Here is a 24,824-nt window from a genome sequence, read left to right as displayed (position 1 = left end):
GCCCATATCCAGGCTTCAGTTGCCCGTACCAAATATGGCGGCACCCACCGAGCTCACAACCCCGATCACATGACAGCACGCTAGCAGACGCCCGACTCAGTCAGCCCACTCGGGCTCCAACGTTTAGGTTGACCAATGAATCCGAGGCATGAGGCACGCCCTCTTTACATTCTCCACCAATAGCTTCCAGACGCCTCCCGCAGAATCCAATCATCGCTTCCGCCTCTTTTGAATGAAAAGCGAGCGGTCCAGTGAGCCGAGCTGCAGTTGGACGCACGAGACAGGAAGCGCGATAGCTCGTGTCGGGGCGCGCGACCGGTAACAGGAGTCGGTTGGCGCTCCTCACAGCACGCGGAGGCGAACGAGGAATCAGGTGAGCGGCGGGCTTACGCGCGGGGCCGCGGTGTGGAGACGTCGGACCTGCGGGCGAGCGGGCGATGGGAGACGCCAGGGGTTGAGGGAAGGACGAAGACTGGGTGCGAGACGAGAGGAGGCGGGGTGGTTGTGGTGTCCAGCGCGCGCGTTGGCGGCCGTTGGGCGCTGGGACGCACGCGCAAGGGGTGGGCCGGCCTTTGGCGCGCGGTGTGCGGAGACCGCTTCTGGCAGGGCCTGTCATGGCCGCCCGCGGGCTGAACCCGGTTCTGGCGGAGGCCTGCGTGTTCGAGGAGGCCCGAGGCGATTCGGGGAGGGCGTCAGGGGGCGACGCCGGGGTGTGGCGCCGCGGTGGGAGAAGCCGGAGCTTGTAGACCTGACGGTCTTCTCCGAGTTCGAGAGACTCTCCCCTCCCCCACTCTTGCGTTTAGGATTCGTGGATTCGTGGTTCCAGAGATTTCGGGTAATAAAGATATTCAATAAGGAACAAACTGTTAGGTAGAAATTCTCTCTGGAGACACTTCAGGGTGAAAGGGTACGCGTGCGAGTCAGAGTTGTTACTTATTCTGGTGTCAGCTTTCAAGTTCATCAGCTCTTGGGGCCTCAGCTGTCTCGGCCACCCTCTCTGGGTGGAACAAACACCGCCAAATCCTTTACTGATCTAATTTGTTTTGCGCTTTAGATCCTGTCTAGTCACTTAGTCTAGAAAATTTTGTATATCAAACTTAGTCTGTCCCCAAATTTGTTTCCCCATCAAAACAAAAAGACTTTCAATTCCTAATTTTTTTTTTTTTTTTAATACACTATCTACTCCCAGATTTGAAGCCCAGAGTAGATGACTCTGGCTCTTTTCTGTCCGAGGTTCTCCCAGGGGGTGGTCCCACCCTGTAGGGTGTTCCACCATCTTTTTCCTTACTTAACAGTGCCCCCACTGTAGTTAATTTGGCGTCTGGTTTTCCTTGTTGCTGGTCTCTTACCCCATTCCATCTTCTCTGGAGTAACTTGCTCTTGGGCAAATCCTGATTGAGTCACAACTCAAAAACTTAATCAGCGATTCTTTATTGCTTAGTAAATTAAGTATGAATGCCCTGGGCTTGACCAGCTCTTCCAGCTCTGTCTTCTGCCTCTACTTCAAGCAGCCAGTTCTTTCCATTCCCTGAAAGGGTCTGGTGGTTTCTGGACTGGCCTTTGCTGGCTCCTGTTATTCTCTCTGATGCCTGGGGACTGACTCCTTCGTGTCTTTGCCAGTGTTGGTATCAGAGTGCTTCTTTCAAGAATAAGACAAGGATACATGCTTAACTTTAGCCCCTAAATTCTGTTTTGAGGCCCTGATTCTAATTCCATTCATTCAGCCATTGCTGTTGAGTGCTTACGCATGTATGTCAGGCCCTGTACTAGATGCTGGGCTGGCATGACTGGAGGGGGTTCATTTTCAGTTGGGCCAACGGGAAATGCCTTTTTGGAGAAACAGAGGTCTGAAAGAAGTGGGAACAGCAAGTGCAAAGGCGCTGAGGCATGTTTGAGGCGCAGCAGCAAGGCCAGTGAGTGAGGGTGATGGGGGAGATAAGGTCTGAGTGTAAAGGGAGTCAGGTTGTGTGGGGCTTGATAGGCCGTGGTGAGCACTGTTTTATTCTGAACACAGGGTGAACCTGTAGAGGGTTTTGAGCAGAGGAATGACATTCTCTGACTTAGCTTTTATAGGCTCCCTCCAGCTGCTGAGGGGCATGGAAGGGGGAGTCGGGGGTGGAAAGCAGGGAGACCAACAAGGAGGCTATTGGCATAATCCAGGCAAGAGACGATGGTGCCCAAATGTCCGTCAGCTGACAGTGGATAAAATAACTGTGGTATCGCAGTACAAAGGAATATTATTCAATCACGAAAAGGAATTATGTACTGATACATGGCTACAATGTAGATGAACCTTGAAAGCATGTGAGTGAAAGAAGTCAAACTATCACGTGTTGTATAATTCCATTATATGAAATGTCCAAAATAGGCAAATTCATAAAAAGACGATAGATTAGTGGTTGCCAAAGGGAGTTGGTGGCATAGGATGGTAGCTAAAGGATGTAGTCTTTTTGAGGAAATGTGTGCTAAAGCTGATAGTGGCAGTGATTGCGCATATATATGACTGTACAAGAAACCACTGAATTGTACCTTTTAATTGGTGCCTTGTATGGCATGTGAATATCTCCATAAAGCTATTCTAATCTAAAAAGAAAGATGGCAGCCTGAGACTGGCAAGGTAGCAGGGGTGAGAAGTGGCCTGATTGACCTGGCGGGATTCGTTGGCTGATAGAACAGGGAAAGGGAGAGAAAAGACAGAACAGTTTAGAGAATGGAATTGCCTTTTTTGAGACGGGGGAAACAGGCCTCAGTTTCCAGGGGGAGAGGTGAAAGAGGCAGCTAGGTAACTGCGTGTGGAGTCTGTGTCTCCATAGAGGCACAGTTTGGGAGGCTGCACGGAGGTGGTTAAAGCCCTGGGGCTGATGGTCACAGAGAATGAGTGGCAGAAGGGCCAGAAATTGGGCCCGGGACCCTCAGCATCCAGCTCAGGAAGAAGAGGGACTGCTTTAGTACTTCCACCCCCTAGTCTGGAGGCTGGGTTGCAGCAGGGAGGACAAAAGACAGTATTCTCATGTTTGGGTCCCTTGCAGCCTGCACCCAGTAGGTGCTCTGTATGTATTGGATTAAACGAAGCCAGGAGGTGAGCGTGCTTTGTATTAATTCCATTTACCACCTCAGCTGTATTCTTATTGGCTCTGGGCCCAATGGGAGGTCTTTTCATGAGAGCACTTAATTGTTCCCCTGTGCAGACCACAAATAGCAGGAGTAGCTGGGCCTGGGCAGACACTGCTTCCTCACAAACTCCTGTCTCTCCAGCATCCTGGCAGCCACATATCCAGGTCGGGAGTGGGAAAGCGGGGTGTGGGGGGGTCCTGCCCCGTGTAGGCTGGGTGGGTCCTTGGGGAGTGAAGGGGAGGGGACTCCTTGAAGCTAGCTGGTCTGAGGCCATTCATTAGAGCTGAGACCTTGACGCTGAGAAGGAGGCATTTGTGCAGGGACTTGGAAGCAGTGCAGCAGTGCGTTCCCAGGGGTGGGGGTGGGCGGCCCGAGCTGGAGTAGGGGCTCGATGAGTATCAGCAGCCAAATAAGGCTGGGGGTGGTTTGAAAGGGGTGGTGTGGAATGAGGTGGGCAGGGGCCAGTGGGGAGGGTTGCGAGTGGAGAGGAATTGGGGTTTCACTTAGAGCAGTGGGAAGCCCTTGAAGGTGGAGGGTGTGGGTGCACATGTGGGCGTGGCTGGCAGGGTGCAGGGACAGGTGAGGTGGCTTGGCGGGGCGTGGTGGAGATGGGGCCACAACAGGCAGAAGCTGGGAGGTGCTGCACAGATGGAGTGGGGAGACCTGCTGTTGGAGTCAGTGTCGGGGGTGAGCTAAAGAGGGATCGGAGGACGATGTCCGGTCTTGACTTCAGTGGCTGGGTGGCTTTCTGTGCCAGCTCGCAAGAGCTGACGCCAGCACCTCGCCCCTCTGGGACCTGTGTCAACAGCCTGCGGCTTCTGTGCCGCCATCTCCCTCTTCTCCCATGCTGGGTGGGTTTACCTGCACGCATCGGTCACCTTAGTTGCTTCCCTCAGCCCTTCCCTCCCTCCTCTGTTTCTCAGCACCATGGCGGAACAGGATGTGGAAAACGAGCTTCTGGATTACGAGGAAGATGAAGAGCCCCAGGCTCCTCCAGAGAGCACTCCAGCTGCCCCCAAGAAAGATGTCAAGGGTTCCTACGTTTCCATCCACAGCTCTGGCTTCCGGGACTTTCTGCTAAAGCCTGAGCTCCTGAGGGCCATAGTGGACTGTGGCTTCGAGCATCCATCCGAGGGTATGCCTCCCTGGTCCTTCCCGCCGAGGCCCGCCTCTGACCGCCTCAGTGTGGTCCCCTCAGCCAGCCGGTGAGGGGCCTGCGCAGAGGGAACACCCGGTTTCTGATAGCTCATGTGCTCTCTCCCCCTCAGTCCAGCACGAGTGTATTCCACAAGCCATCCTGGGCATGGACATCCTGTGCCAGGCCAAGTCAGGGATGGGCAAGACAGCGGTTTTTGTGTTGGCCACCCTGCAGCAGATTGAGCCCGTCAACGGACAGGTGGGTGGGCACCCTCCTTCCTAGGCCCAAGCTACCCGAGGTAGCAGGAGTCATGGCTCTTCTTTTTAAAAATCCCTGTTTCCGCATCCTCTTTCTGGATTTTTAAAATTAAACACAGTACTTAGTTGTAACAAAATCGCCCCAGAAACGACAAGCCAAGAGAAAAAACTGAAAAGTGCCCACAATTTGACCATCCAGCAAGATGGCTGTTATTTCCATATGTGCTTTTCTAGATCGTGCACACTTACGAAGGTGGGATTACACTGAACACGGTTTTGTTGCTGTTGTTATTGCTGATAGGCCATAGCTGTACTTCTCATGTCGTGAACATTGTAGTCCCCTGTTTTGGGGGATAATTGAGGTGCATGCTGGTGTTCATTCTTGACATGCTGGGGCACACATCCTTGGGCTGTGTGTGGGTGCGTGAGCCCTTGTTACTGACCTTAGGGTGGATGGTCAAGGAGAGCAGGATTTCGTTCGAGGCCACGGTGTGGGCTCAGTGCTTGGTGTTGTGGGCCAGGAGGCAGGGGCGGCCTTCCCCCTGGTGGTCACAGGCCAGCCCGAGGGCAGGCTCAGGAAGCTGTTAGCGTGGGCCGCGTCGCCAGCTAGGCTGGGTCTCACCCTTACTGAGGCCTCAGTGCAGGACCTGGCGTAGGGAGACACAGCTGAGGAGCTGTGAGAAGACACAGGGAATGAGCACCAGGTGACGGGCTGTGAGAAGATGGAGGCATCTGGACTGGGCCTTCCAATGGCCCGAGGGGTGGGGGCCGCCAAGGGGTGAGCACCGGCGTGGGCTCTGGCCGGGGGAGGACTTAGGGGACTGTCTTGAGTGTCTCTCCCCGACCGGCCCCACAGGTGACGGTCCTGGTTATGTGCCACACTCGAGAGCTGGCCTTCCAGATCAGCAAGGAGTATGAGCGCTTCTCCAAATACATGCCCAGCGTCAAGGTGAGCCCCCTCAGGCCAGGTTGGGTGCTATGTGGTCCTCTGCAGCCTTGCTGGCCTCAGCTCTAGCCCAGCCAGCATTAACCAAGCTTGGCTGCAGCGGCTGCCTTTGAGGTTTGTGGTGGTTTATGCTCCTTAAAAGCTTGATGAATTATGCATGGCCCCCAGAGGCCTGTGCCGGTCCCAGCCCTGGGGCTGCTTTTCGGTGAAGCTGGGGCCAGACTCTCAGGCCTCCACTGGCTCCAGGCACCAGGCCTGGGGTGCTGAGGGGCTGCTGGCGGGGCCATTAGCTGAGCGACCGTAGGCACAGGGTGGGGTGTGAGCTTTCGGCCGCCAGATGGTTGAAAGCACCTTTCCGCCTGCACAGGTGTCTGTGTTCTTCGGGGGCCTCTCCATCAAGAAGGATGAGGAGGTGTTGAAGAAGAACTGTCCCCACGTCGTGGTGGGGACGCCGGGCCGGATCCTGGCACTTGTGCGGAACAGGAGCCTCAACCTGAAGAACGTGAAGCACTTCGTGTTGGACGAGTGTGACAAGATGCTGGAGCAGTTGGGTGAGTGTCCTCGCTGGGCCTGGGGGCTGTGGAGGCCCACGCAGCCGCACCCTCCTTGCTCTCACAGCCCCCCAGACGTCAAGAGCTAGGCGGGCCCTGACAGGGCAGGCCGGAGGTTTCCCCGAAGTGGGGTCCCGTGGGTGGCCAGCACTCAGGTCTCCTGTAAGCAGTTTTAGGGAGAGTTCTGGTGTTGGCAGAGTGACCTGCTTCTTCTGAGCTTAAGCTTGAGTGGGACCATGGCGCCCCATGTGAGCCGTATGCAGGCACACGTCCCCGTTAGCCCTCAGAGTACCGTGGCCTCGCTGCCTGCTGGGTTAGTTCTAGGCCCCTGCCTGCCCTCAGTGAGCCCTGACAGGGCCGGTGGGAGATGGGGCTTGTGTCCTGGGAGGCGGCTGCAGCTCTCACCCCAGCGGCTGTCTCTGCCTCAGGCTCCCCTCCCTGAAGCGTGGCTCGAGGCGCGCTGGCACGGCTGCTCCGCTCTGGCAGCGTGTAAGTGGATTGCCGCTCTTCCCGCGCCTGTGCTCACCCCGAGTCCGGGCCTTCAGGCACCTGGGACTCTCCCCTCCAGCCAGTCCTCGCTCACACCGCCCTCGTCATGGTGCCAACGGCTCCCTGGCACAGGTTGGGAGGGGCTGGATCTGGTCTCGGGTGGGGGTCGTGATCTGGCAGGCGCTCACGTCCACCTGTTTCTTGCCCTCCCCACCCAGACATGCGGCGGGACGTGCAGGAGATCTTCCGCCTGACACCCCACGAGAAGCAGTGCATGATGTTCAGTGCCACCCTGAGCAAGGAGATCCGGCCCGTCTGTAGGAAGTTCATGCAAGACGTGAGTAGAGGCCAAGACCTCGGTGCAGTAGTTTTGGCCTCCTAGAGTCCTTGCTGCTCCCCCACTCCCACACCGCCCTCATGGCACACGAATGCTGGGAGGCCAGCAGAGCTCTCTTCCTCGCTTGTCACACTGGGAGCTGAGAGCTTGGTCTACACTAGAGCCAGACCAGACCCTAGATGCAGCTGCTGAGAGAGAAGTATTTACTGGGGTACAGCAGGCTCTCTGGAAGCATTACAGCAAAGGAGTCGCTCCTGGAAGGTTCTCGGCAGGCAGGATGCCCAGAAGTAAGCCCTGCCTGCCCCTTCCTCCTCTCCTTCCGGCGCAGCCCATGGAGGTGTTTGTGGACGACGAGACCAAGCTCACGCTGCATGGGCTGCAGCAGTACTACGTCAAACTTAAGGACAGTGAGAAGAACCGCAAGCTCTTTGACCTCCTGGATGTGCTGGAGTTTAACCAGGTGATGCTTCCGCACTCCTGTGGCCTGTCCTGGGGCTCTAAGCGTTTGGGAGGGATTCTGGCCTTGACTGCCGCTCCCTCCCTCACAGGTGGTGATATTTGTGAAGTCGGTGCAGCGCTGCATGGCCTTGGCCCAGCTCCTTGTGGAGCAGAACTTCCCAGCCATTGCCATCCACAGGGGCATGGCCCAGGAGGAGCGGTGAGTGCACGCCACCCTCAAAGCCCCAGGCAGGCCCCTTGGAGGGGAACACCGCCCAGGATCCCTGTCTCTGATGGCCGCCCCTTGTTCCTCCTGCGCCCAGCCTGTCACGTTATCAGCAGTTTAAGGACTTCCAGCGGCGGATTCTGGTGGCCACCAATCTGTTTGGCCGAGGAATGGACATTGAGCGTGTCAACATTGTCTTCAATTATGACATGCCCGAGGACTCAGACACCTACCTCCACCGCGTGAGTGGCCCCCCAGAGGTGTCCCCTCCCTGGTGCCCCCTTCCCAGGATTGGTGTTGGATGAGGACCTCTCCCTGCTTGTTCTCAGATCCCCAGCTTGTGTCCTGTGGCCTGACCCCTGCTCCTGTCTCCCTGCAGGTGGCCCGTGCGGGTCGCTTTGGTACCAAAGGCCTGGCCATTACATTCGTGTCTGATGAGAATGATGCCAAAATTCTCAATGATGTCCAGGACCGGTTTGAAGTGAATGTGGCAGAGCTTCCAGAAGAAATAGACATCTCCACATACAGTAAGTGGCTCAGACAGGGCTGGGGGGCCACGGTGGTGGGGCCCTTTCTTCCCCCCGCCCCCTCCTCACTGGCCTTCCCTGTATGTGTCTTACAGTTGAGCAGAGCCGGTAACCACGTGCCCGGATGTCCCGGAGCCTCCCTGCTTCCCACGTGTTGCTTCAAGTTCTCTTCCTAGGTGACAGTGGGCCTTTCTTTTTACTGTTTAAAAGCTGTAGATTTGTGTAAGAATAAATTTTTATTATGGAAGCCTGGCTCCCACCATGTCTGTTTCTGTCAGCTCTTGGCATTTCGTGGACACCATGGGCCTGGTCTCCGAGTCCTTAGCCAGGAAGAAATGCCACTTTCTATGTCAATGTGATATTTAATTTTAAGTGTCAACACTGAAAGGTTTGTACAGATACAAAACATTACACAATATCCACAGCCTTCACATCAGTGAGAACCCTCTGCCCTGGGGGCAGATGGGCCTCTGTACCATGAGCCTTCGGCCCTGCCCTCCTCCCACCCCTGACCTCAGTCTTAGCTTAACCGGTGCTGAGTCCCAGCACCCTGGCCTCTTGTTCTGTAGCAAAGACAGATGAGGGGGGAGGGCCAGGCTGGGCACAGGAGCCCTCAGTCTGTCTGGGCCTTGTGTACCAGGGCAAGGGGCTGCAGTCCTGGGCCAGCTTCTGCCCCTACCCTGGGTCCTGGCTGGGGTGGAGCTGAGAGGCAGCCAGAAGCAGGCCCAGTAGGTCCGACTCTCCACCCTTGCTGGGTATTCTGGAGTTCGGTGTCAGATGGCAGGTGTCACCCTTCTCTCCATGGTGCGTATGGGGACCAAGGCAGGAGGGAGCAGAGCAGTGGGAGAGGAGAGGAGGTCTTCAGCATGTGCAGAAGCTGCTGAGGCCACGGGAGCCGCTGGCCCGGCCAGAACCGCGCCGTCACATGCCAGACTCTGAGGGCCTGAGGGCCTGGAGAGAAAGGAGCCCCGTGAGAACTGATCCCAGGCCCAGCTGCTTTATGGCCTGCACCCCCGCTCCAGGCTCAGCCCTTACCTGAGTCTGACTGTGGCTGGAGCCAGACCCAGAGGTGGATGTGGCGAACTCGGAGTACTTGTTCCTGGTGACCATGCAGGCCCACCTCCGGTACTCTTCCCTCACCTGTGGGGCACAGGGCGCCAGGTCAGGGGAGGAGGGCGCCCCCGGACTAGGGTCCCAGCCCCGCCTGCAGCCCTGCCTGCAGCCCACCTTCTTGTTGAGGAGGCAGTACAGCACAAAGAGGAAGAGGCCTTGCAGGCAGTTGAGGATGCTGAAGGTGTAGCACAGCACCCAGCTACTGTGGTCGAAGAGGAACAGGCCGAAGACCCAGGTGCAGCCCAACACAAAGAGCTGGGCGATGGCGGTGACAGTCAGCACCCTGTGGGGAGGTGGGCAGTTGCCGCGTAAGGTCCTCACCTCACACACCCGCTCCTGCCAGGCCCCCTCCCTGCCCCTGCTCTCACCTGGCCTTCTTTAGTTTCTTTATGTCTGGGTTGATTTCAGAAAACTTCTGAGTGAGCTTCCAGACAGTAATCACGAAGATGACAGCATTGCACTGGGTGGGGAGCACAGAATTCGGATTAGGGGGTGTCCTTGGAACTCACAGGGAGAAAGCCGGTGTAGCCGGCTCTGTGGAGCCAAGCACCTCAGGTTTCCGCAGGTGTGGGGTGGGGTGGGGAGTGAGGCAGTTACCGAAACGATGAAGGTCACAGGTCCCAGGAAGCTCCAGAGGAAGCCGTTGGCGTGGTCCAACCAGCAGCTGGGCGAGAAGGGAGGGGTCTGGTCAGCACCCAGGAAACCCAGAGGGGAGCCAGAGGGGAGCAGGGGCACTGTGTTTAGGTGCAGCCTCCATGCCCTGGCCCTCTCCCACCACCTCGCACTCACTATTGGGGGCGGCCGTAGCCCTGGATCTTGACGGCTGCCGAGACGGCCACGATGAACAGCGGCACGCCGTAGCCGATCAGGCACAGCCAGCGCTTTCTCAGGCCTTGGCCTTGGAACACGCGCACCACGAGGAAGTAGAGCTCCACGCCCTCGAGGCTCATCCAGCAGAAGGCGGCCAGGAAGCAGTAGTGCAGCAGCCCGGCCACCAGGCGGCAGCGCAGCCCAACCTGCGGGGCGGGGGCGGGGCGGAGGCGGGGCGGAGGGAAAGAGGGGCGGGTGACGTCAGCGATGGGCGGGCCCGAGGCCGGATGGCAGGCGGAGTCAGGGCGTGGACGTGCGAGGTTAAAGCGGGCGAATGGGCGGGGCCCTGGGCTTCCCGGGCCCGACCACCGGACCCAGCTGGGAGTGGGCGGGGCTATTCCACTCCAGGCCTTCGCAGGTAGGTCTAGCGCTCAGGCGAGAGTGGGGCCTTCCACGGGGCGGGGCCTCACCTGGCCGCCTTCGTTCTCGATGCCCACCAGGAAGATGGTAGAGCCCACGAAGAGGCAGATGCAGAGGTGCAGGTGCACCGTGGTGCGCGAGCCCTGGATCGGCCGCACCAGCAGGAAGGTGAGAATGCACAGCAGCAGGCAGACCAGCGACAGAGCCAGTCCCACCTTGGTGATCAGGGCCAGCTTCCAGTCCTGGATGCAGGACGGGGTGGGCGGGACTCGATTAGCACTCTGAGCCCTTCCTCCCCTCCTTGTGGGTCCCACCACCAACACGCACCTGGGACCTGGCCTGTAGGACGCTGATGAGGTGGCTCATCTCCCCCCCACCTCCTCTGCCATCAACATCTGAGTAAACCTGCTGTGTCTCATCCTAAATACCGCCACCCCCACCCCCATGGGTGCAGCAGGGATCCCTAGTTCTTCCGGATGGGCTTCCCCACTACACACCCAGACAGCTCTCCTGAGAAGGTCCCCAGTGAGACCTCAATGGCTGCAACCCTCTTTCCCAACACTGATGAGCCCACCTCTCTGACCCTCATCTCTCATCTCTTGCCCCTCCTACACCTGGCCACAACTATGAGCTCCTCAAAACCCACATTTTTGTCCTTCCTGGGCCTTGGGCCTGGACCACCAGCCTCCCCTACTCTGCCTGGCCCCTTCCAGGTGTTCACGTGGCCCAGCGTATCTATGGATCCCTCTGAGGCCACAAACAGAAAGTGGTGCTCCCTCAGGAGCTTTTAGGGATATTTAACAGCTTGTTAGGGGTGAGCGGTCAGAGGGGCACTGGCCGGAGCAGAGCCTGCAGTGCCAGGCCACTCTGTTTAGTTGCTGGGTCATGTGGAGGCCTGGGTGGGGGGTCCCAGGGAAGGGGCTGGGAGGTGTGGTGTAGGGCCACCTGCGCTGTGCAACCATATAGAACCAGGTGGACCGTATCCCCAAGAACCAGCTGCCTGTCTCACCGAGGCCAACTGTGCCACCTGTGGGTTTTTGAGGATGGCCCCTGGTCTGCTCACCTCCACATCGTAGTGGGCCATGAGGATGGCAAAGCTGCTCAGGTGATTGCATTGGCAGGTGGTGCTGCCATTCCCGCTGCCCAGCGTCTGGCAGCCCGAGGTGGCCCAGTACCCTCTCCTGTTGCTGTCACTCTTCCAGAAGGCACAGATCAGCTCCTGCCGTGTCCCGGGCATCTCCCACTGTGAGCAGGTAGGGGCGGTGGTAGAGGTTAGCCTGGAACCAACTCTTGGGTGCTGGGCTTGGGTTGAACCCAAAGAGGGCTGTTTTTCATTTGGCATTTGTCTACTGAGCACCTACTGTGTGTGTCAGGCCAGGGGACACGGGAATAAACAGGGCAGACACAAGTCCCTGTCCTTCTGGGGCTGACATACTAGTGGGGGAGACAGACAGAAAATAATAAACCTAATAAATATTCAATAAGTAAACTAGACAGTGTGTTAGAAGGTGCTGAGTGCAAAAGAAAGAAAGAAAAGAGCAAAGGGGAAAGGTGGGGCGTGATTACAGATTGTAATTTAAAATAAGCAGGTCAGGGAAGGCCTAGAAAAGAAGGTGACATTTGAACAAAGACTGGAGACAGGTAAAGGACTGAGTCATGTGGAGGAAAGGTGTCCCAGGCAGCGGGCACAGCAAGTGCAAAGGCCCTGAGATACCTGTAAGGAAGGAGCAGAGTGGGTGGAGGTGGGGAAACAAATGCTGCAGAGGGACCACGGTGACCTTGGCCATGGGGTGAGCAGTAGGGCTGATCCCCCCTCCCCACCCAAGGACTCACAGGGTGGGAGAAGGCGAAGGTGACCTTGGAGTTGAGTTTATCTGTGTTCGTGTTGCTCAGAAAGACCAAGTTGACGGCTGAAAGAAGCCTGAGCTGGGCGCCGCGGACGGGACTTTCGTAGATCTCTTCCAGCTCGGTTTGCTTCTCCGAGTCCAGGTCCAAAGAGGCGTTGGCCAGCAGTTTCTGCATGTTCGGGCTGGAGAGGATTCCTACCACGGTGGGGCCTGGGGGACAGACACGCTGGCTACCTTCTGCTCTGCTTCCTTCTGTGCCCCATCTTCCCTCCTAAGATGTCTCATTCAGGCTCACCAGTCCACTGTGATGCCTGGCGTCCCTCCCCATGGGTCCGTTTTCAGTTGCTGCATATTCTGAATCTCACCCCTAGCCCTATCCCAGCTTCTGCATCCCTCTCCCTCAGGTGCCCACTCCAGATCCTGCCATTACCGGACTGCTCGGCTCCAGCTGCCACGGCCCAGTCCAGCAGCATCCGTGCATGGCTCTGGCCCACGGTGATGTTTCCACTCCCCTGCTCCTGGACCATCAGGGACAGCTCTGAGGGGAGAGGGGGCAGTGATCAGGGGCTCTGGGTGTATGAAAGGGGCCCGGGGCTGGGGCGGGGCAGGACAGGGTCTCACCTGTGTCCCCAGGCGAATGGTAGATGAAGGAGCCTCCAGACATGGCTTTGGCCAGGGTCCTCAGGATTTGTTCGAGGCCTGAGAACAGGTAGGTGGCTGTGTGGTGCCTGGAAGACAGGTCCAAGGCCTCCAGGTCCCCTGGGGTTTTCAACAGGTCATCCACTGACATGATGAGGTACTGTGGGTGTTGGGTGACAGCTGCTGGGTCATTGCACCACAGGGGCTGCCTGAAGGACCCTGATCTCACCTCCCCTCACCCCGCCCCAACAACTGGGGTACACACTGGAGAACCACCTGGGTTGCCTGGGGGACAGACACAGGGGAATCTTCAAGACACTGCAGTAGCCAGAAGACAAGTAAGGGGACTGAGTATATGCCTGTGTGCACGTATTATAACAACAACAGCACTTAACATTTATCAGGCACGGGCTTTATGTCAGGCCCTTTTCTAAGTCTGCACTGCCCCAGAACAGTTGCCACGAGCCACAGGTGTCGCTTGAAATATGGCTCCACGTTGAAATGGTAATAATTTGAATCTACTGGGTTATATGCAATTTTCACATTAGTTTCACTTGTTTACTTTTACTCTTAAATTTATTCTTTACTTTTATATTTTAAAAGTGTAGCTACTGGGGGCTTCCCTGGTGGCGCAGTGGTTGAGAATCTGCCTGCCAATGCAGGGGACACGGGTTCGAGCTCTGGTCTGGGAAGATCCCACATGCCACGGAGCAACTGGGCCCGTGAGCCACAATTACTGAGCCTGCGCGTCTGGAGCCTGTGCTCCGCAACAAGAGAGGCCGCGATAGTGAGAGGCCCGCGCACCGCGATGAAGAGTGGTCCCCACTTGCCGCAACTAGAGAAAGCCCTCGCACAGAAACGAAGACTCAACACAGTCATAAATAAATAAATAAATAAATAAAAGAACGTGAATTTCTTAAAAAAAAAAAAGTGTAGCTACTGGAAAATTTTAAATGACACAAGGGGCTCACATGTTTCTCTCTCTCTCTTTTTTTTAATATTTATTTATTTATTTTGGCTGCGCCGGGTCTTGGTTGCAGCACGTGGGATCTTTGTGCGGCATGCGGCATCTTTAGTTGGGGCATGAAGACTCTTACTAGTTGCGGCATGCATGCGGGATCTGGTTCCCCGACCAGGGAACCCAGGCCCCCTGCATTGGGAGTGTGGAGTCCTACCCACTGGACCACCAGGGAAGTTCCTCACATATTTCTCTTTTTAAAAGTTATTATTATTATTTTTTAGGGGCTCAATATTTCTACCAGGCTAAGGACATATGCCAAAACTTACATATACTGCTTATACTGTGTGCCAGACACTATTCTTTGAGCCTTACTTCTATTAGTTCATTTAAACCTTTTCACCAACTGTATGAAGCAGGCACCATTTATGAAGTGAGGAGACTGAGGCCCAGAGAGGGGGAGTCACTTGCCTGAGGTCACACAGCAGGAAGTGGCAGCGGGTAGGATGGGGGTGTATTTGAACCTTGAGGCCTGGCTCCAGAGGTGAAATTCTCAACTGCTTCATTCTATTGCCATTATATCCCTCTCAAATGTGTGTGTGTGTATGTGTGTGTGTACCTTTTGGAGTGCGTACGTATGTCTGTGTTTGTGCAATGTATATATATGGTGTGTGTATATTGTGCATACAGACACAGAGGCCCCTGCTTGGGCATCTGCACTCACACGGAAGCATCCTCCAGCCACCCCACACTGTCCTGGGGTTCCCCCCAGGGCCTGCCCTTACCTGGATGGTTTCCTGGGTGAAGGCTGACTTGAAGTCTATGCTCATTTTCTGGACTCTTTCAAAGAAGCCAGAGAGACTCTGGAGAGAGGGGACAGAAGGGGGGGTCAGAGAACCTCATCCTGGATGGGGGAGCTTGGGGAAAACGGGCGGACAGAGTGAGCTGGGTGGAGGGATTTCCTGCCTCCTGCTCCCTGCTGGGGCCACTCACCTGGCTCTTGATTTCAGGGGGTGCGGTCCAGGTGGGGAAGGAGATCTCTGCAGGGGACAGGACAGCAGTTCATTAGGTGTGAGAGTGTCTGTGCTTGTTGTAGGAGGGGTCTGGGGTCAGTTCAGGACAGGTACCTTCGCAGGAGATGGTGTCCACTTGCTTATCCTGGAATCCGGGTTTGGGCACCCAGCCTTGGCGGCAGTGACACATGTATGAACCCACGGTGTTGACGCAGACGGTGGAGTTGTGACACTGATGCTGCCCGGAGCTGCACTCATCCGTATCTGGGGACACGAAGAAGGGGGTCTGGCTCTGTCCCAGCCCTGATGAGGCCCCTCTCCTCGCCGTGCCCCTCTTTTTCCCATATTAGTGCCCCCTCCCACCCCCCGGAGGTGATGCCGCCTGGTGACTGCACATCCTCGAACGGTGGGCGCTGAGGTTATTTATGGGAAGTGTGCAGAGTTCTGACACATCAGCAGGTGAGCCCCATACAGATAGGCAGGTTGTGAAAATACTGAAGTATCTTCGTCTCAGTTAGTAATTAGCTGCTGCCTGGAGTCCCTGGGAGCTTTTCTCTTGGCACCCCAGCTCCTTCTCCAGGACCCCCAGATGTTTTGACATTTAGCCTCAAAGGAATTAATGCCTGGCACGGCAGGGCTCCCTCAGCATTCTTTCTGTTTGGTCTGTGTGGGTGCCACTGAATATGTGATCAGATGTTTTGAGCGTGGGTCTCCAAGAACATAGCATCTGAGCTCTGAACCTTCGCAGACGGTGTTGTTTGGGCCGCTGGCGGCCCCGGGAATTGGCTTCCAGCCTGGACGGCAGTGGCACTTATAGGTGCCCACAAGGTTGAAGCAGTGGCTGGAGCTGTGGCATGGGTTTCTCCCCGAGGTACATTCATTCACATCTGAGGACAAAGCCAGAGGGTCAGGCGGCCCCCACTTCCACTTCTCACTGTACCCGCTTATCACTGCCCGGCACCAAGGACCCCACTGTGATTGCACGTGCCATCACCTGGTGACCTTCCACTTCACCCTCAAAGCACCTTAGGGTAGCCTCCCTGCAAGATGGGCGTGGCAGGGGCCCCACTTTATAGGCGGTAAAACCAGGAGGGAGACTGAGTCATGGGGTTTGGAAGTCCAGCCCTGGACTGAGGTTCCCCTTCTGGGAACAGGAAGTGACAGCTTCCTCTGCTCGAATGTGACAGATGAGGAAGGGGCGAGGTCTGGGGGATGTTCACGGGGGCAGGGAACTCCACAAGGGAACCCCAGGCCCAGAAGGCTCTGCCGCCTCCCTGGCCTGTGGTGGGACCTTTCGGGGAGGCGAATCCTTGGGCAGGGCCCCGGCAGGCCCTTGGCATTGCAGGAACCTGAGGCTCTTCTCCCTCCTCCTCGGGCTCCAGGAACCGCCTCGACTCCTCCTCCAGCTCCAGGCCATCCTCACACTGTCTTCCCAGGGCCTCTACCTGTGCACAGTCTCGGGTCCTCCAGGTTGAGCTCCAAGCCGGGTGGGCACTGACAGGTGTAGCTGCCCTGGGTGTTGATGCAGATGCTGCGGCCTTTACAGATTTTGGGTTTCTGCTGACATTCATCCACATCTGCAAGGGGAAGGAGAGGATGATGGATGCCTGCAGCTGTGGACAGCCTTCTGGTCTGGGGGGTTGGCCACATTTCCTGGCCTAGAAGCATCCAGAAGGGCCCGCTCTCTCTTCCCCGGTGAGTGGGTCTTTTCTAATTCACATGGAGGCATCCTATGGGTGAGCATGGCGGCCCAGATGTTCTGTTGTCCAGATGGGGCCAGGAGTGACCCAAGTCCTCCCCTGTCTGCCGGCTCTGGCTCTCTCAGCCTCCCTGGGAAGCTCCCAGCTGTGGTGGCGACATCACAGCTGCTTGTGTCCCAGCCTAAGGATTTGGACAAAGGCCTGGGTGTGCCTTCCTGGGAACTGAGTGCAGGAGAGATGCTGTGTTCCCTGAGCAGGGAGGCCCCATCTTGGCTCCCGGTGATGGACTCTGTCCTGACTCCCCCAGAGTGAGTGCTGCCAGCTGAGTTCTCCTTGGATCCTGGTGACCCTGGCGGGACAGCACTCTCCTATCCACGCTCACTCTGAGACTCCAGCCGCATGGAGATGGACCACGACCCACCCCTGAGCCACGTCCCTCAAGGACGAGGCTTTGGGGCAGTGGCACAGAAAATGAGGCTGATGCCGGAAAGGCCAGGGCCACCTGGGCAGTGGGTACCAGGCTGTGCTGGACAGTGGGGCTGATGTCTGGCCAGGCAGCCTTGGGCCTGTGAAGGTGCCTTTTTCTGATTCCCACGAAGGCATCGCCTAGATTGGCAGGAAGTGGTGAGAATCCACATCTGAGCAAGGCGTGCAGTGGGCAATGGCTGAGTGGCTGGAGCAGGGAGCAGGTGCTCATGCATGAAGGGTGGCAGGTGTTTCTGTCATCTTGGCCCTTGGCCTCTCACCAGGGACGTAGACCCGTGGACCCTGCTGAGTGGGGCTCAGCCTCCCATCTTCTGTCCCCAAGTGGTCTGGGTCATCGTGGGGCCTGGGTTGATCTCTTCAGTACAGCGTCAGGCCAGGGGCAATGGTCCCTGATGACAACCTCTCCTGTCATCTGGTCCAGATGGGAGCCTCTTTGTTCATCTGATTCTTCCAGCGTGTTGGGGGGTCGATGTCACCCTGCCCACCCCTGACACAACGTCCTCCCAGGCCCCAGTCATCAGAGCTGCCTCAGGTCCGTGAACTGGAATTACTGGGGAGGGTCAGGGTGGAGCCTTGTGTGGGGAAATAGACGGAAGCTGAGCGGCTGAGAATTGGGGTCAGGGTGCCAGGAAGCATCTTTTCCAGGCAGGTTTCTGAGCCAGGGCAGGGCTGGCCAGGGACGGTGGACCTGTCCTTGAATCTCCCTCCTCCCGCATTTCTGGACAGGGTCCCAGGGTCCACCATGGCCCAGGGGGTCTGAGAGGGCCCCAGCGGGGCAGGTCTCCTCCCAGCAGTCACTAACAGCGGCGAAGAGGGCAGATATTGTGCTGGAACACACGGTGCTGTGACCTCATTGAGTATCTTGAATGCCAGCCCCTCTTTTGTTTCATGCAAATAAGATGCCAGGTGGCCGGGGGGATGTTCCAAACATCTGGAAGTGACCCTCTGCAAAGGGTTCTGAGCCTTGGGGTTCAGAGAGGGTTGGGAGATGAGGTAGGTGCACAGGACGGCCCTCTGACGCCTGGAGAAAGTGGGATGAGGAACCCAGGGAGCAGCCCTTGTCTCCTGCCCATAGCAGACCCCACGGCCAGGACATGCGTGGACACATCCTCAGGTGCGACAAAGGTTGGAATGCTGAGGAAGGGGTGCACAGACAGTCCAGCTGAGCCAGTCACAGAGCTAGGTCTTCAGGCAGCAAGCTCTTGTCCAAACCAGCAGGCTGCTCTCTCGCAGTCACCCTCCTTGAGGTCCGTAGAGGTCCCTCTCACACCTCACTCTTGTTCATCCGTGTCTCTGCAGGGGCTCACAACAGTGGGTGGGTGGCACCCCCAGTCAAGGCACACTGAGTGGGCTCCATGACCACCATGTGCAGTTGTGCAGGTTGCTGACTGCACAAGGGTGTCCAGCCAAGGAGGCAAGTGGGAGAGGAAAACCAGCTCACTCTCCATTCCCTAAACACACCGTATTCACCTGGAGATGAGGGACATTTTTCCAATTCACGTGAAGGCTCTGGCCAGGCCACATGTTTCAAGCACAGCATACCCCCACAGAGGCCCCTGTGGACCAGCAGCACCTCCACATAGATGCAGGTCCTCTCTTCCCTCCCACCAGGGAGGCTCTGCCGCCCTCCCTCTGCAGGGCAGGAGGGAAGGCGCTGGGACCAAGGTAGCAGCAGGGTGGGCCTATGGACCCTACTCAGAGTCCTCTGGACCCTGGGCTCAGCCTCCTCCTCACCTCCCACCTTCCCCTCCCCATCCTCAGTATTCGTGTCTAACCCCCTCTCTGGACCCCTCTCTGGAGTCGTGGCTCCTGTTCACTGCTGACCCCATCTGCCCCTTTCCCTGCCTGCCTGACCCCTCTGGAAAGGGGGCAAAACCTGGTGATGTGTGGAGACCAGGCTCCTCCTGGGTCCCTGGTAAGGGGATGGACTGGGACAGCTGCTCCTGAGCACGCACCGTGGGGCACGAACCACAGGGATGCCCATCCTGGAGAGGGTGCATTAACTCGTAATCATTATAATTTAAAAACCCAACAGCCGTCACTGTTTTGTGTTTTGTGATCTCCTATACCTTCCTGGCAATTCTATGAGGTAATAAGCACCATTGGTCACCCCCTTTTTACAGATGGGTAAATTGAGGCACAGAGAGGGGAAGTAGCTTGTCCAAAATCACACAGTTAATAAAAGGCAAAGCTACTTTTGTTTTTATCTGTAAAAGATAGACTCTAAAAAAAAAAAAAAAAACATACACTCACAATAGTATTATCACATCTCACATGTTAACAGTGATTTCTGAATAAGTATCCTGGCCAGTGTCACACACACAGCTATCAGGTGGCAAAGCCAGGATTTGGGTCCCTGGCTCATGCCGCCCTGCCTCTCTGTGCAGGTGGGAAAGGCACAGGTACAACTTTCCCAACTCAGACCTGGGTGCTACACCTGTAACCAAAGCCCTGACCCCTGGATGCTACAAGAATGACTCAGTATTTGGGTGACCCCAAACCTCATGGATGGAGAGGTGGAAGATGCAGGGTCATTCTTACCTTGACACGTGTTCTCACTCTCATTCTTGAACGTTGTTGCCCCAGAAATAAGCTCATATCCTGGGCTGCACATGCAGTGGTAGCCCCCTTCCGTGTTCTCGCAGTCTGCTAATTTTCCACAGGACACTGTCAAGGGTGGTCCGCACTCGTTGATGTCTGGAACACAGCAGGGCAAAGGGTCACCTCCCAAAGGCGTGAGTTTGGTCAGGGCAGAGATCCCCATCCCCTACCTGGCTCCCCAGCACTGGTCCTGATGGTTAATCAGTGTCTTTTTAGAAAGAATTAGACTCTCAGGCAATACTGCTGAGGCTGGGCTGCGGCTGGAGCAAGCCATTCCTGAAGCTTGTCTATCAGCTCTGCTCTTCTTGGCCCTCTGGCTGGCACCTCAGATTGGGACACAGTGGGAACCGCTTAAGTGGGGGGTGGGTGGAAGCTCTGCATCCCCCTCCTCAGTCCTGAAAGGGCAAACTGAGGCACAGACTCCAGACTCCTGGAGACACAGCTCCTCTCTCTCCAGGAAGCCATGTTTATTCATGTCTCATCTCTCCATCTCTCTCATAGCTTTTCCTTTCTCTTTTTTCTGTCCTTGATGATGGTTCTGAGGAGAAACGCTGAAGCCCCCAACCAACACCCATGTGTCCCCCCACAGGCATTGGACTGTACCCCACAATCTCTGCATGTCCCTCCATCACCCCCAAGCCTCTGTACCATCACAGCTCTCCAAGAAGTTGGTGAAGATCTCCCCAGATGAAGAACTGAATCCCGGAGTGCAGCGGCAGGCAGTGCCATTGACACACGAGGAGTGCAGAGGGCACCGCGGAGCACAGTCTGTGGGGATGGAGACCTTGGTCAGAACGTGAGGGCTGAGTCAGGGGCTGGGGAGGGGGGGCAGGATCATCTCCATAAGAGGGGGTGCTGGGGAGGCATGACCCTGGCCTTCCCCCTGCAACAGGCCTCTCTCCTGTTTGGGCTGAGGGGGTGGGTGAGGGTCTAGGGCCCCTTCCCCAGGCTCCGGCTGTGGACTGAGTTGCTCCCAGCAGACTCACCCCTGGTGTTCTGGGATCCAGCTTCCGACAGAGTCAGCAAGACACACAGCACTGGAACAGAGAAGGGGAGGGTCAAGGGGGTCACCAGAGCAGGGAAGGGCAGATGCAATGCTAAGAGAGAAGCAACTGTGGAAAGGGGGCTGTTGGCCCGTCCCAGGCTTGGGCTCTGTCCGTCGCTCAAGGAGAGAGTGAGTACGTGGTACCTCCCAGAGACTGGACACCCATGGCCAGAGGGTCTGCCACCTGCCACCTGGAGGTGGGTTTCAGAAACGGAGGGATGGAGAAGGGGCCCAAGCACCGAGGGGGTCCTGGCTCCCGCGGACCTGTGGGCTCTGTGGGCAGCAGTTCAGTAAACAGACTGGAGCCTGGCAGCCGCAGTTCAAATTCTGGACTGTGGTCAGGTTACCTCATCTCTCAGAGCCTCAGCTTCCCCTTCTGTAGAATGGGGATGGTGACGGGACCCATTTCCTAGAGTAGTGTGAGAAGTAAGCCTGCGAATATCACCTGGTGTGTCAAAGCGTTTACTGTCATCAACGTTTCTTTTCTTTTTAAAAAAAAAAATTATATGGGATTATAGTTGATTTACAATGTTGTGTTAACTTCAGGTGTACAGCAAAGTGATTCAGTTATACATATACATATATTCATTCTTTTTTTTTTTTTTTTTTTTTTTTGCCACACCGCGAGGAATGTGCAATCTTAGTCCCCCGACCACCAGGGATCGAACCCGTGCCGCCTGAAGTGGAAGCTCAGAATCTTAACCACTGGACCGCCCGGGAAGTCCCACATGTATTCATTGTTTTTCAGATTCTTTTCTCATAGAGGTTATCACAGAATATTGAGTAGAGTTCCCCGTGCAACGTTTCTCTATGTAAGAATGAGGGGGTTGGAGGAAAAGGACTGGGTGTTTTCTCAGATCCTCCCCACCCCCGAATCTAAGATCCTCCAGCCCGCACACCCGTCCTCGGGGACACAGGTGCATGCACACCACGCCCACAACATCTGTCAGCCCTCATGGCTGTCTTGAGACCCAGTGGTGACATTTCACCCCAGCCTCCCCTGCGCACAGGAAGATGTTGTGGGCTCACGGTGGGGGCGGTGCTGGACGAGCACCTCCGCCCCGACTGTACCTGCTGCTCAGGGGCACCCCACTCTCGAGGCCTCCTCAAGTCATCAGGGGCTTCAGAGGTGGGGATCTCCTCACGGTTCACCAGAGAGAGACAGACAAGAAGACAGAGATGGAGAGAAAACAGAGATGAGAGAGAGGGAGAAAGAGGGAGACAGAGACAGAGAGATGAGGAGAGACAGATGGAGAGAAACAGAAGTTAAGACAGTGATAGAGAGAGAGGGACAGAGAAACAGGACACTCAGAGAGAGACAGAAATGGCAGAGATTGGACAGAGAGACACAGATATGGAGATTGAGAGAGAGATAGAGAAAAACAATTAGAAAGGGGGTGGGATGGAAACAGAGGGAAAGGGAGCGAGGCGGGGAGGGCAGCTCAGCAGCAGGTGGGGGCATGGGGAGGGCTTGGGGGAGGCGTCCAGTCCCTGCCCACGTGGGAATGCCAGGGAGGCAGCGCAGACCCCAGCAATCCAGGGAGACCCAAAAGGGGCAGTGGGCAGAGGGATGGGGGCCGGGAGGAAGGGCAGGCATGAGTCACTTCCTGGGCCAAGGGAAGGGATGACTCATAGCTCCTTGCCTTTGGAGGGAGCTCCCAGGGGAATTCTGGGGTCCATCATCATGAGAAAAGCTTGCAGAGCTGTCAAGGGTGCAGGCTGGAGGGTCCCCTGACCACTCAGCCACTAGGTCCAAACTTGATACCCCTCAGGCTGGCGGTGGGCAAGAGTCCCTCCCACAAGCACTCCCAGCCAAGGTAAACTGAGGCTGGAATGTCCTTCCCCTCCCTCGTGTGAGGATTTCTCTCGTCCTCCTCTCCGGTCACCGGGCGTGGCTAGTTTCCCCCTCGGCTAGGGCTCAGTTCCTCTTTGCAGGACACACCACAAAATAACCTTCCCTGGTAGGATGGGACCTGGGCTGATTTGTCCCCAGCTCCCAAAGTCCCCAGTAGCAACTTTCACCTTCACAACTGCCCTGTTTGTGTCCATTCTGCAGATGGACAGACTGAGGCTTGGAGCCCAGAAAAAGATTCAGGAAGAATCTGGTGAACAGAGGAGCTTGGAAAAGGTGGAATTAATGGGGTCAAGGTCCCCAGATGCTGCAGGGGGATGGGACAGTTGTTTTGTGCCCTGTGACCTCTGCCCCGGCTGGGCTGGGCACTGCTCCCCCACCACGGAGGCTCTTGGGCCAGGACTTCTCCATCTGGGTCCTTGGAAGTCGCCCAAACAGGAGCTGGGAGTGGAGCGGCTGGTCATCTGCTCCCAGTCCCATCTGGTTTGCATTCCCGCTGCCGAGCCCTGAGCCGTAAGATTCCTGGAGTGGGGACGGGGCAGTCATCCTCTCCTTGCTCCTCCTGCTAAGGACCCCCCAGTCTACCCCCCAGACCAGCCAGTGAAATAATAATAATAATAATAATAATAATAATAAATACCGTTTACTTAATACTTAATTCTGCAAGCCAGGAATAGTTTGCATACAAACTCAGTTAACCTTTAACACAGCCCTGTAAAGTGAAGACCAGTCTTGCCCCATTTTACAGATGTGGAAAGTGAGACTCAGGGGCTGCGAGATCTGGTTCCGGCGACACACCGCCCCCCATCAGGTGTGCCCCACACAGATTCCAGTTTCTTGCTTCCCAGTCTGGGAGCCACTGGGCTCACGCCTGCCACCCCGGGCCAGCACGGGGAAGCCCGCCCCTGTGGCCCGGGGAAGCTCTGGTTGGTACCCCAAATGCCATTTCTTCATTTTCTTTGTTGCTTGGTTGCTCTGGCAACCAACTGTCCCCGATAACCGGTAGAGCCACCCTGGGTGGGGCGGGAAGGGAGGCCCCGGGGAAGTCGCAGCAAAAGTCAAGTTCAAACCCTCCACCGGCAAAGTCCTTTCCACCCGCAGCTGAGTCCAAGCTGGGCCTGGGGAAGCCAGAATGAGGGTCTCTGGGGCTGCCCCTTGCCACTGAGACAGTGGGGGACAGGTTGGGGGTAAGCCCTCAGTGGGGAGGTCCCACCCCCAACCCCCCAGCCCTCCAGCCCCCCAGTGCTCCCCTATGCCCGGCTGTCTTCAGGAGTCCCAGCACTCGCTTTTTGCCCCTCTCCTTCCCCAAACCTGTTTCCCTGCTTTGGAAACAGCCCCCAGAGCGGCTCCAGTAGAGAGCTTAGAGATTTCTCTGGGAGAGGGGGCAGGCTCTAAGAGCGCCCTGAGGGATCCTGCCACGGCTTGGGGGTGCTGGGCACTACCAGCCCCTCTCCCCATGTGCCCTCAGCGCCCGCCTGACCATGTGGCTTCCTCCGAGGCTGGCCCCAGAGCTGCCAACCGCACTTCGCGTTTCTCCCCAGGGAAGAGGGGGCCGGAGCTCCACATGGTGCTGTCAGGGGCTCCCTTGCTGCCTGCCCCCAACCCCAAGGGGCCCCCAAATTCTCACCGTGAAAGACGAATGAGGCAACGCCGTGGGGGCCTCCCATGGTCTAAGCTGCCCGCAGGGGAAGCAGAAGATAGGGCAGGGCTTCTCTGTGTCTCCAGGCTGGGCAGCTGTGCAGGCTTCCCCAAGGCCCGCCAGCCCTTTATAAAGGCGGGGGCAGCCACTGGCCCAGGGCCCTCCCTGGAACTGGCGGGGCAGCTGAAAGCCAACAGGAAAGTGCAGTGAAAACACAGACCCAGGGGCGCTTTGTGTGTGCGCGCGCACACACACACACACACACACACGCACACACACACACACACACTCGAACGTGGCATAGAGGTACAACCTGCCCGTTGAGTGTCTGAACTCTCTGGCCCCTGTGTACTCGGGTTGGCTGATCCCAGGGACAAGGAGGAAGTCTTGCCTTGTCTGGCATTTAGGCTGGGGAGGAGCCAAGTCCGAAATGATAGCTCAGGGCACCCACGTTGGGGGACCACCCTGTGCTCGCTGCCTCGTCGTGCTGAGTCTCCAGGGCCGGCCTCTGAGCTAACAGGACCTTCCTCTTCTGTTTTCCAGTTGAAGAAACTGAGACACAGAGAGGCCAGAGTCCAAAGAAGAGCTGGGGGAGGGACACAAAGGGGCCCTCATGGATGCCAGGCCGATGCCAAGAAGAGAAAGTGCGGGACCTCGGGGCCACCATGCTCCTGGAGC

At 56.8% G+C, this 24,824-nt stretch overlaps 2 protein-coding genes across 6 annotated transcripts; one reads left to right on the top strand and one right to left on the bottom strand.

Annotated features, from left to right (window-relative positions):
• The first annotated feature begins 221 nt into the window (after positions 1–221).
• On the top strand, positions 222–8,270 carry DDX39A (DExD-box helicase 39A). Of its 2 annotated transcripts, none has more exons than XM_007182056.3 (11): positions 222–373; positions 4,038–4,249; positions 4,383–4,510; positions 5,366–5,458; positions 5,823–6,006; positions 6,714–6,832; positions 7,161–7,292; positions 7,381–7,490; positions 7,594–7,738; positions 7,876–8,023; positions 8,119–8,270. In XM_007182056.3, the coding sequence occupies exons 2-11, from the start codon at positions 4,042–4,044 to the stop codon at positions 8,133–8,135; spliced, it is 1,284 nt and encodes a 427-aa protein (XP_007182118.1). In that variant the 5' UTR covers positions 222–373; positions 4,038–4,041; the 3' UTR covers positions 8,136–8,270. The 2 variants fall into 2 exon arrangements, with proteins under 2 accessions (XP_007182118.1, XP_007182119.1); XM_007182057.2 differs by lacking the exon at positions 222–373 and adding an exon at positions 575–835.
• Positions 8,271–8,352: 82 nt separating this feature from the next.
• On the bottom strand, positions 8,353–24,596 carry ADGRE5 (adhesion G protein-coupled receptor E5). 4 transcript variants are annotated; one of them, XM_007182058.3, is made up of 21 exons: positions 24,460–24,596; positions 24,135–24,329; positions 20,597–20,647; positions 20,259–20,378; positions 19,551–19,706; positions 16,269–16,400; positions 15,564–15,710; positions 14,938–15,087; positions 14,804–14,850; positions 14,596–14,673; positions 12,835–13,012; positions 12,644–12,751; positions 12,200–12,423; positions 11,430–11,609; positions 10,417–10,608; positions 9,926–10,152; positions 9,734–9,800; positions 9,505–9,596; positions 9,251–9,419; positions 9,059–9,163; positions 8,353–8,974 (listed from the first exon to the last, which is right to left on the bottom strand). In XM_007182058.3, exons 2-21 carry the CDS (start codon positions 24,172–24,174, stop codon positions 8,945–8,947), a joined length of 2,493 nt encoding a protein of 830 aa, XP_007182120.2. In that variant the 5' UTR covers positions 24,175–24,329; positions 24,460–24,596; the 3' UTR covers positions 8,353–8,944. The 4 variants fall into 4 exon arrangements, with proteins under 4 accessions (XP_007182120.2, XP_057396823.1, XP_007182121.2 ...); XM_057540840.1 differs by lacking the exon at positions 24,460–24,596 and having other exon boundaries at positions 24,135–24,358; XM_007182059.3 differs by lacking the exon at positions 15,564–15,710 and having other exon boundaries at positions 8,354–8,974; positions 24,460–24,594.
• Between the last annotated feature and the right edge of the window lie 228 nt (positions 24,597–24,824).

This window comes from Balaenoptera acutorostrata, chromosome 2 (genome assembly GCF_949987535.1).
Source record: "Balaenoptera acutorostrata chromosome 2, mBalAcu1.1, whole genome shotgun sequence".
Lineage (NCBI taxonomy): Eukaryota > Metazoa > Chordata > Mammalia > Artiodactyla > Balaenopteridae > Balaenoptera > Balaenoptera acutorostrata.
This window is presented reverse-complemented; position numbering and strand designations above follow the sequence as displayed.